We start from the raw sequence: 11,228 nt of genomic DNA, 5'->3' as shown, positions 1-11,228 counted from the left end.
CTCCAGCCTTAGTCCCTATAGAACAGCCGCAGGGAAAGAGGAACAGATCGGGGAAGGCCAAGAAAAGGCGAACCATAAAGAGCAGCTGACGTCTATCACTTAAGACAACCTCCAGGGAAGCACCAGCAGACAGAATTACAAGATGGAGGTCCATTAATTGTTGTCGCCTCACGTGCCAGACGGCGCAAAGAGGATTGATCGAATATAAGCAAATTAATGTTCGTTTCTATGGAGAATGGGGTTTAGGGTTCGGAATTAATGTATTGATTGTAAAACTTGTATTATAATTTATTGCTTTATTTCTTATTTAAAATAGATATAGGGGCCTTCGATTTTTTTTTAAATATACGCAAATATTCACGAAATTTCAAAAATTCATATAAAATCCAATTTTGGTCAAATTTTGCCGCTGCAACCCTATATATGCAACCCTATATATATATAGGGTTAATTGTTGCTTCATGAAGATATATATATAGACTGAAACTGCGGCTGTTTTCTACATTTTCTTCCTGATTCATATTAAAATGTACGTGGCTTTTCAATATTTTCTCACTCTCTGACAAGCAATTTTATCGATATCCACGAGATTTCGAACGCAAGGTACTTTCATTAGGTTCAAGCCGAAGTCCGCTTCGAGAATATTTGCAATGAATCTGCTTGGAGCCCCAGGTCGGTTAATTAACTGCATTTTCTTGCAGAAACTATACTTGCTAGTTACCACCTCTATCTCATGTCTCTTTTATAGTACCGTACGTGGACCAACGATTTTTAAATTGTATAATTAGATAAATGTAACCGTTATTACTTAGAAAAATAGTTTAATGATAATGATCTTAAGAACTGATCTGTGTAAAAGGCAAATTGTTAAGTTGCACTTTACTCATTTCGCGATTACTGTTGATACTTTCGATCTTATCCACAGATCGATCCTATATGTAGCGTGTCGATCAGGATCGAATAACTTCAAGAAGTTTAATTTCTGACTTTGTTGATCCTTTCTTATTTAATCCCGATATCTTATATTTAACTCAAATCCTAGTGTGTAATGAAGAATTTTAAAAAACAAAAATTATTACTTTGTTGACTCTTATTTATAGAATTCGATAAATTCGCGCTGCCGTCTGCTTCGATATCCCCCCACCCTGCCCCCAAGTTAGCTCACACTCAAATCTCGCGAGACGCGCATGCGTACTGAGCTGTTGTCAAGATAAACGCTGTGTGGTTCGAGGTGTACCAAATGCCTCGATCGTCACATAGAAGAACTAAAAATCACCAAAAAAAGCAAAGCAGCAAGGTATACACATAATATTTAGTCTTTCGCTATACGTTAATTTGTTGTTGTTTCGTTTTTTCTTGCATTACATTAATGGAAGGAGTTTGACTTTCTATAACCGTGATCATTGCATGTCTCAAATTCTGTGGCCTTTATTTTCCACGCAAGACCAAAACTGAAGGTTAATGTCATTCTGGGTATGCACTTTACAACTGATATCAGCAATCCCAAAAAAATATTTTACAGGACAAAAAGATTTCAACGATTTTCTTGACTGGCCTCGTGGAAGAGAAGACATTAGCATAGCAACGAGACATACACGGAGCTGCTATATAGAGATGTTTTGAGAATAACTTAGGAGGTGCAATGTCGACTAAAGGATCTATCGCTGGCTCCAAACCTGGTTCCAAAGCCGGTTCCAGGTTCAAAAGCAGGATCAAAACCAGGAACCCCACATAGCTCAAAGGCATCCACTCCAAAAGGAGGTTCTAAAGCAGCCACTCCTTTGCCAGTGGAAAATGAAAACTCCAATAATGTAACAGATGGGACAGAACAAGATCCAGCTGCAGGATCAGTGGCAGGTAAAGTATTCTTTATAACCCTTCAAATTATTTTAAACAATTTTGCATTATTGTCATTTTAAATTGACAACAAATTGAGCCTGTATACAACAACAGGTAAGCATTTGCATATTTCAAACTTTAAACATTAACATTATTAACTCTTTAAACAGTTCCAGATTAGTCTTTGTTTAATTTTCTCTCTTGTGTGTTTTTAACTGTTTTAAAGCACAGAAATATTGTGGGATTTTTTAGAGTGTTAAATTGGCAGGTTAATCCCTGTTGTATGAAGGCCATCTCTTCTATTATTATCATTCAGTTGACAGTAAGTGTTTGCTGGTCTCACAGCTATTTCTGTTAGTGGTGCACCAACACCTGGTGTAGAATTGGCCACAGATATAGTACCTGCAACTGTGGATGGTTCAGAAACAGGGGACCTGGCCCTTACCCTTCAGGAACAAGAAGCTGAGCCTGTCACAGTGGTGTGTATTATTAGATTAAAAATGTGTGACATGTTTATCATTCTGACTTAAAATAATGGGGAACAGATAGCTGAGTGGTTAGAATACTGTCATCTGCCAACCTAACCTACACTTGGCAGATAGAATTGATCTGATAGCAGGCACTAAAAGACCTGCAAGACCTTACCAAAAGACTGACAGATTGAGTTTCAATGGACGTGGAATAGAGACCAGCACTGATAAGTGTAAAGTCATGGTCATCAACAATGACAAAGCAGAGATTTACATGAACAAGGAATGGCTTGAAGAAATATAGAGTTTTAAATATTTTAGACCCACTCTGTCCAAAGATGGCAGTTCCACAACAGATATCCACATCAGCAGCAACAGCACCAATCGCTAGACTTGTGCAGTCATAACATCAGATTTACTACAAAGCACAGTGTGTACTAGTCCCTTGTAATATCAATCCTGTCAATGTGAAACATGGAATATGCTTGCCAATACAGAGAGGAGAATTCAGGCATTCAAGAACAAATTCCTGAGAACAAATGCTTTTGATCTTGTACAGAGAGTATAAAACCAGTGACTTTATGAAGCATGATTGCCACATTCATAGGACACCAGAAACGACTTGAAATAGTCAAGCAGTGTAAACTGATCTAGTTTGGCTATGTGACCCAGCTTTGCCAAGGACTGTTCTAGAGGATAGTGTGGTGGCCAGGGTTAGTGGTACTGGCTTAAAAATGTAAGGGAGTGTACTGATTGTCCTGAGCAGGAGCTGCTTACTATCCCAAGATGTCTGTTGCTGCGTGCTCTCCATAATGGTAACAATAAAGGGATGAATGACTGAATGGCATAAAGAAGGAATAATATGGACATACTATCAGACATGTTGTAGTATATTTGAATAATGCTATGATAAAGGCTATCACAGCTTATTTTATATGTAAAATAAAGAATGTTATGATAGCAGCCAATCATTGCAATTGTACAATTTTCAAAAAATAAATAAAATCCCAAGGCAAGCTGCCTAATGGGTAACTGTAGTTGTTCAGTTATGCAGGATACTGCTAATCAAAATGAAACGGAGCTTGGTTGTCTAAATAATACTACCCAGATAGCATTGAAACATTTTATAAACATTTCAAAAACACTAGCGTTCTAATAATGTTAAAGTTTTAGACGAATCATTTTAGAAACATTTTGCAAATATTTACCATATAAACACTAGCTGAAACATTTTACAAACATAATAGTCAAATGTAGGTTGGAATAGGGGTGGGATGGGTGGAGGGTAAGGCAAGGAGAGCTTGTTCTCATTTGTGTCTAGATTATTGTTTGAAAGAAGCCAAGGGTTGTTCCCCTTGCTCGATCACACTCATAGAGAAGATAAGTACTGTTTCAAAAGTGAGAAGTATATCCATGTTTTCTTAGTGATAACTTAGTTGTAGAAATATGGTAAAACATTGAAGACAACAACTGCTGTCAGAATATCAAGTAAGCCCTTACATGTATGGCACATGACATTCTATATTGAAAATGATTTAAATGCTTTTTAGGGGCTTGCTCCATCCCTGTCACGGTTTGGCGAGGATTGGCCTACCCTGTTCTTGGGGAACAATCATATTCAATGTCGAATAAAAGACTCAAGTTTAACTGCGATAGCTGTGTCTGTGTGCACAGGTTCGTGGTCTGTGCAAGAAAAAAATAATTTTTGCTAGACATTTAAATTATATTTAAAAAACATTACTTAGAGTACTGCTTGGTGATTTTGGAAAGCCCTTCAATGTTAATATAATCTTATTGGACATTATGTCAAAAGATCTTTTTCAGAGTGAAGAATTGAATTTAGAAAGAGGTCAGTTCCCTTTTGACAGATATTTAATTTATGAAATGCACAACAGGAGATAATTATTAAATAACACTCTTTGCAGGAATTGGCAGAATTTCTTAGATGTTTTTGCTATTTGTTTTTAACACAAGACACAAATGATCAAAGAACGCATTGTGTGTTCTGGCTTGAGAGAAGTGGACTGGCAAGAAGAGCATGAAGAGATCATAAACAATTTCATCGCGGACTCCAGCCTGCGTATGATGGTAGCATACAATGATGGATATCGGGGATTTTGCATTGAGCACAATCTTCCCACATTTCAAGTGGAGCAGATGTGCTACTTCATAAAAAATCAGGGTGACAAGGTTGTGACAGCTGAAAACTTTCTGAAGACCATGCAATATGGCACAGTGCGATGTCCCCACATTGAAAGTTTACTGCGTGTCATGATGGGGGTCTATGCCCCCGTCTTCTTTGAAAACACCTCTTGGCCTGACAGTATCCTTTGAGATGTTAGTAATGCAGCGATTTCTCATTAAGTGAAGCTTGAAGTGATGAGAAGAAACATTTTGTTCAAGCACTCTTGTCATTCAGACATTTTCTGCTTGCTACATATATTTATAACCGTGTTAGGATAAAAATATGTATGCAGTATTTTAGTATTGCAAGAAATTTGAAAAACAAAAGGATGATTTTCCTTTCCTTTGGAATGGCAGTAGTAAATGCTAGATCTGTAGGGGTTAAATATTTTCAGAATCATTGGAACATTCCCTCCTTAATCTCATGTCAGGCATTAAAAATGATTTCTCAGCACAGCTTCACAAGTTCCTGGCTAGCCTCACTGACACACGATGGAAGTTGGAGGGGAAGACGGTACTTTATGTTCCAACAGAGGGCATGAACATGGCATTAGAAGAAGCATCAAAGAACAAAGAGCTGGTTCAGAGACTGGAGAGTAATGGATTGAAAATTTCTTTTGGTTGATTGATTAGGCTGATTAGTGTGTGGATTTGCATCTTTAAATAGATTTAAAACATATCATTCAACAACTCACATTTACTGTATACCTTTTTCTGAAACATGGAGCATAACAGTAACAACAAGATTGGTCTGATTTTATGGATTGCAAGCAACAGTTTCTGTGGGTAACAGTGCATAACATAACATGCCAGTTTTTTCACAAATGCCTTTCTTAACCTAGTTACAAAGAAAAGTTACTTTCTACAATATAATTAGTTATGGAGAACTTTCTTTTCTTTTGTCTTTCTGTCAATTTTTCAGCATGTGTCATCCACTGGGCACGACAGATCAAGGAAGTGCTCAGCTCGCAAAATGCATTTGAGACAGCAGAAAACTCTGGCCCTCTTGATGAAATTGAGTTTTGGCAGAACCGCTGTGCTGACCTGTCTGGAATCAGCAAACAGCTGGATAAGCCTGGAGTCAAACGGGTCACACACATTTTGGAGCTGGCCAAGTCATCATATGTGGGACCTTTCCTGAAGCTGGCTGGTCAGATCAAGGTAGAGTTTTTTCTTTCTCTTTTAGAGTGGGAGAACATCTTACAAAAGTTAAAGTTTTCAGCCAACTTACAAGGGCTAAGGTCCTCTCACGGCATTAAGAGAGAGATCATGAAAAAAAATTTGTGCCCAAGACATTTCATGGTTTAAAATTACTTATGTTGTTTCTTAGGTTTTTCTTGGTTGCTAATTAATATATTTTTTTAGTCTTTTGTGGAATCCTTTCTCTGTGAGTTTTTTTGAGATTATATAAATGTTTAGTGAGTGCATTTATCCTGTTGTTAGTCTTTGTATCCTGTTTTTTTATCCACAGGAATAGTTTTTTTAATTCTTCATCCAAGCTTTTTCTATTTTTCAAAAGCTAAATAGCCACAGCTGCATTAAAAACTGATTTTTTCCATCATCCCTACAGGAAGGATCAAGGCAGGCAGAAAGCAACTTGAAATTCTTGACGGTTCTAAAGGATCCATGCCATGAACTGGCAGATGCTCGTCCGGCTGACATTCCTCGCATGCTTCCAAAGATCCTGAACCTCATTCGCATGATTTGGGTCAACTCTGACTTCTACAAGACTCGTGAGAGGCTCACAGGCATCCTTAAGAAGGTGAGGAAGCTATTTGATTTATAAATCGTATCTGCAAAGAGGACACTGCAGAGAGAGTACCTCAAGGACACAGAGCAATTTTCTACCCAGTTCATTAAGGACATAAACATTCCATTGTGATACCCATGACCACACAAACATTTTATCACAGAAGAAGAGTGACTAAGGACAATACATTTTTGTAGCTGTCCTGTCAAAATTTTCAAAATTTTCAAAATTTTCAAACCACTTTAATAAATATGTGTTGCTATCCTGCTGCAGATGAGCAATGAGATCATCCGGTGCTGCTGTCGTGACATTAGTCTGGACAAGATCTTTGATGGCCATGTGATTAGTGGCAAGAAGACATTGCAGGATTGCATTGTATGCTGTGAACAGTGGAAGGAGATATATGACAGGGTATATGTTTCATTTGGGCTTCCCATTAAGAACAGAGTGGTAGATGAAACATGATGGATTATAAATTTAAAACGAGTCCTCCTCCAAAGAAGTAAGGCAAGAAAATGTATTTCCTAAATAAAATACTTTGTTTTGATGTATAATATTATGATGGGGAAAACAAAAAGTAGACCTGTGGCTTTTCAGTCATTGAAAATTGGGGTGCAAGGGACTGCTCTTTTCCTGGGACCAGCTTTTTCTCTTCTCTCCCCCGCGCTTCACTTCCTTCTCTGCTTCATCTACTCCATCAGGTACCCATTCCACAGCTGGTTGGGTCAAATGGGGGAGGTATGCTGTGTCACATGGATATTGAACCAGCTACCATGCATGTTCCAGGCTCAGATACCAATGCTTTAACCACTTGGTCCATTTTTATATCATCAGTTTGCATGTTTCTTCATCCAGACAGGGGAAAGCTATCAGTAAAGTTGCTGACTGGATATGGCTGAAGTCTTGTCAGCACTGTCAGCTTTCTTTTTATTCTCTCTGTATCTTCCCTCATGCATGTGTGTGTGAGAGAGAGAGAGGGAGGGAGAGAGTCTTTCTAATACATTCTGTGCTGTATAGGAACAGATTAATAGTAGATACTACAATGCTTTGGGTATAGATATTCATGAACTTTTGGACAGATTTCCAAGCTACACCATAAGTTTTCACCAGTGGGATGGGTTCTGGACAAGAGCAGCATATTTGCACAGGTTGATGCCTTTATACAACGTTGCAGGGATCTTTTAGAGGTAAGTCATTTGAAATCTCTCATTAATTTTGTAGAGGAAAAAGAAATTGTGTGTGTGCATGCATGTGTGTGTTTGTGTTGAGGAAGGGTGTGTATAATGTATATTTGTGTTCTCACATGTGTAAGCATGCCAATGGGCTCTTTTTCATGCTTATTAAAGAGTAGTTCTGTGTGAAAGATTCAATAAAGTTCCTAATGGGGATATATTTTTGTGTTTCAAAGATAATCTGGCCATCTCACTCTTTCTAGGTCTGTGAGGCACAGCTTCATTTTGCCAGACAAGTTGATGGAGAAAAGTCTCCAATACCACATTTTGGTGGACAAAAAGGTCCAGAGATTGCACGTGGGCTTCTGGAGATTGAGAATCAGTTTCAAAAGAACCTTAACATCCTCAGAGTGATAAAAAAAACAATTCTAGATGTCAAGGCCACTTCCTGGCATGATGACTATAACAGGTCTGGCACTTATCTTCTTTTGGCTCTAACAGATTTAGGACAATCTTAAAAATAAATTTTGTATTTCATTCCAAAGTGCTGCTCAAGTAGCAATATATCTGCATTTGTTTAGAATGTCAAGGAATATGCATAGCACTGTGAGGAGAAGCATTTTGTCCAATAAAAGCAAATTTATTTCTTTGAGTTGAGTAATAATTTAGCATTGCCTTTTCTTTACAATTTGTTTCCACGGACATCTGAGATTGCTTTGCATTTGATGCTTATCATGAAGTATGAATGAATGCTGCTGTCTGAAACATGAATGCATGAGTCCATTTGGCAGACATGAATAGGTTATGATACTCTTTTGTTCTTTTATATCAAGCTGTCCTGAATTGCCCTCTGTAATAAATATAGTCATTATAAACTAGTAAGCACATGTTAAGAGGGTGTGTGTGTGAGATAAAGTCATCAGAAACAAGTAAACATATGTTAAGGGTGTGTTTGTGTGTATACATGTGTAAGTGACAAGGGCTGCCCAGAGATGCTGTATAATGCTCCCTTATTCCTCAATGTATCTTTTATGTTCATCTTTTATTACTTGTCTGCACAGATTTTTCTCCTTCAGTCTGTATTCTGTCCATGTCTCCTACTTGTCTTAAGTGCTGAGAGCATGCTTCTTCATGAGCATGATTGTGTGCTCTATAAATCACACATTACTATTATTATTGTCTTATATATTATTATTGTATCAAAGGAATTTTTTCATAAATCTCATATTTTTTTAAAAATGAGATAATTTTAATCTATCACAATTGCTTAGGTCTTCATTAGTCAATTTCCACTGCATTTTAGATTCCGGGCAGGTGTAAAGGACCTGGAGGTGATGATGCAAAATCTGATTTCCTCAGCCTTTGATACAGTGACTACTGTTGAGCAGGGTGTGGAGCTGCTGGACATTTTCATGCACTTGTCTTTACGTGAAGTGAGCTCCAAGCATTCATTTTTCTGCATTTTATTTCTTTTTCTTTGTGTATTGAGGCATAGGCAATTTTATGAATGCTGGGCAAAAAAAAAAGATATTAAATTTTAACTGCTCTAAGAGCACATTCAATGATTTGGTAAAGATTGGGTCTATTATGATGCAGGTTTGATGTGTCTGTATTGTTTTCACCTTTTACCTTACTAGGTAGGGTATTTTGAATATTCAAAATTTATTAAAAATTTTTTTGTGGGGAATGGTTACAAAATATTATAAAATGTCCACTTGCAGGCCATCAGGCGCACAATTGACAAGAAAACTGTGGATGTGTATTTGCTGTTCAATGAAGAACTCAATGCAGTCAAAAAGGAGCTCACGTTGAAAGCAGTTCCCCTAATTCCATCACACCCCAAATACTCCGGTGCAGCCCACTGGGCCCGCATGCTCAAACGGAGAATTGAGAAGGGTATGATGGTAGGTGTACTGCTTTCACAGCATCCCTTGGGTTTGTTATTTAGGTTAAATTTAAATGGTGATTGTAGCTGAGGGATTTCATTTCATTTACTTTAATTTTTGACTATGGTGTTTTTGCCTGAGAAACTTTGTGTTTAGAGGTCAAAAGATTATTCAACAATTTGTCACATGTGCTGGGAATTTTTTTAAGCATAAATTCATTTTTAGTAGAAAGAAAAAGCACATAGTGTGACATTTTTGTTTAGAGGATATAGAAGAAGCTTTTGTTTTGGAGGTGGACTTTGTTTACACACTTTTTTAATGCTGAGTCTGTGTCTAACGCCTAGATCATAGACAGGGCTTACTTTCTTCCATCTATCGGAAGTGGAGAGGAGACACGTTCACAGTATCAACAGCTGTGCATTGCACTGGATGAGTACTCACGCAAGACTTACTATGAATGGACACAGACCATTGATAAGGTGCCTTGTTATATTCCACTGCATTTACAGAATCTCATATTCACAGTTCTGTTTTTCATCCACTTTTGTGTTCCTTGCCATCATTATCATCCTGCTGTACCAAACTTTGCTTTTGATTTTGGGAAATGTCAAAGTTTCCCTCTCCCACTTAAAAACCTTTTTTTGAAATAACCTAGATTTATGCACTATATTTTATGTTTTTCTTCAAGTGGCAGGGCTTCTGCTAAGGCTAAATTCTTTGGGGTCCCAGGGACCCCTTCTTCAGATTTTTAAGGGGTCCCTGTTCTTTGCCCAAATTTGAAGGGGACCTCATTGACGAAAATTGAAGGGTCCTTTCGAACTTTTAATGCGTACTGTACGCAATTTTTTGCGTAAGCAGAAGCCCTGAGTGGGTTTTATGGTTTGAGAGGCAAATCTCATGCTTTCCTTAACCTAGCACTCAGAAGGAACTGGCACAGTAGTGTATAATGAACATTCTAGCTTCTAATTTTAGCTATGTTCAAATGGATTCTGCTGCAGAAATATTTTAACAGTTTCTCTATTTCAGTTAACTTTTACTTCATTTTTCCTCATATGATTTTTACATTGTATTCGCTACTATCTTAAATTTTGAAATGTTATGCTGTTATTGGAAGGGGTCTTACTAGTGTATGTTCGAAGTGGTACATCTCTGACATTTAACTACACCTCATCACATAGATATAAAACTTTATTAAATCACCCTTAGAGCTTGAATGAGTACATGGGAAGCTTATTTAAAATGCTTTCAAATAACTGGGAAATGACAGGTTGGGTTAAAATGTTTGTATTGTGGGGAAAATTTATTTTATGTCATATTTAACAGATTAATATATTTGGGTATAAGAAAGTATTATAAATATTAGCATAAAACACTTTAAAACAGTGCTTATTTTGTTACATTGATCTATACCTCTTTTTCCCTAACATACACACCAACAGGAAAATGTAAGTTTTTCCTATACCAATTTATTCTCACTTTCAGTTCTGGTACGCATTGCACATTTCCTACTTCACCCTCAGCTGTAATCAAAAATCCCTCTGTACTTGTAATTTCTGACACAGGGTGCTTAATTACTAACATTATATCCAGAAGTTCTTACTGTGATGATTTTAAGGGATATTAAATATTGTAACCAGTAACCAGTCAACATCAGTAATAACAAAGGTAATTAACAATAGTAGACTTTTATTTTATTTTTATTTGTTACTGATCATAATAATTTAAGATGCAATAGCAGCTCTTTTATTCATAATAAAACTTTTGCTTAGGAATCATGACAGTATTTGGGCCTTGTAAAGAACCCTTAAAGCTATATACACAGAAACCTACAAATTAAGCATAAAAATATTACAACTTGTATGACTTGCAGACATAAGCATTCTTTGTTTCTGTGGTGTTTAAAGGTTAAAGAGTTTCAAAAAGAGTG

General features: G+C 37.0%; 1 protein-coding gene across 1 annotated transcript in view; it reads left to right on the top strand.

Moving 5' to 3' along the window:
* The first annotated feature begins 1,172 nt into the window (after positions 1 to 1,172).
* Positions 1,173 to 11,228, top strand: part of LOC112554804 (dynein heavy chain 2, axonemal-like) — a 55,614-nt gene continuing 45,558 nt past the window's right edge. The window contains 14 exon segments of the mRNA XM_025222848.1: positions 1,173 to 1,297; positions 1,523 to 1,857; positions 2,185 to 2,318; positions 4,284 to 4,632; positions 4,925 to 5,089; positions 5,416 to 5,654; positions 6,064 to 6,255; positions 6,517 to 6,654; positions 7,323 to 7,430; positions 7,679 to 7,884; positions 8,719 to 8,848; positions 9,137 to 9,319; positions 9,646 to 9,780; positions 10,741 to 10,746. Of these exon segments, the coding sequence (XP_025078633.1) occupies positions 4,290 to 4,632; positions 4,925 to 5,089; positions 5,416 to 5,654; positions 6,064 to 6,255; positions 6,517 to 6,654; positions 7,323 to 7,430; positions 7,679 to 7,884; positions 8,719 to 8,848; positions 9,137 to 9,319; positions 9,646 to 9,780; positions 10,741 to 10,746 (1,845 nt within the window). The 5' untranslated portion in view covers positions 1,173 to 1,297; positions 1,523 to 1,857; positions 2,185 to 2,318; positions 4,284 to 4,289.

Source organism: Pomacea canaliculata, linkage group LG14 (genome assembly GCF_003073045.1).
Source record: "Pomacea canaliculata isolate SZHN2017 linkage group LG14, ASM307304v1, whole genome shotgun sequence".
Classification (NCBI taxonomy): Eukaryota; Metazoa; Mollusca; class Gastropoda; order Architaenioglossa; family Ampullariidae; genus Pomacea; species Pomacea canaliculata.
Note: the sequence above shows the minus strand (reverse complement) of the source record. Positions and strands in the feature narration are given on the sequence as shown.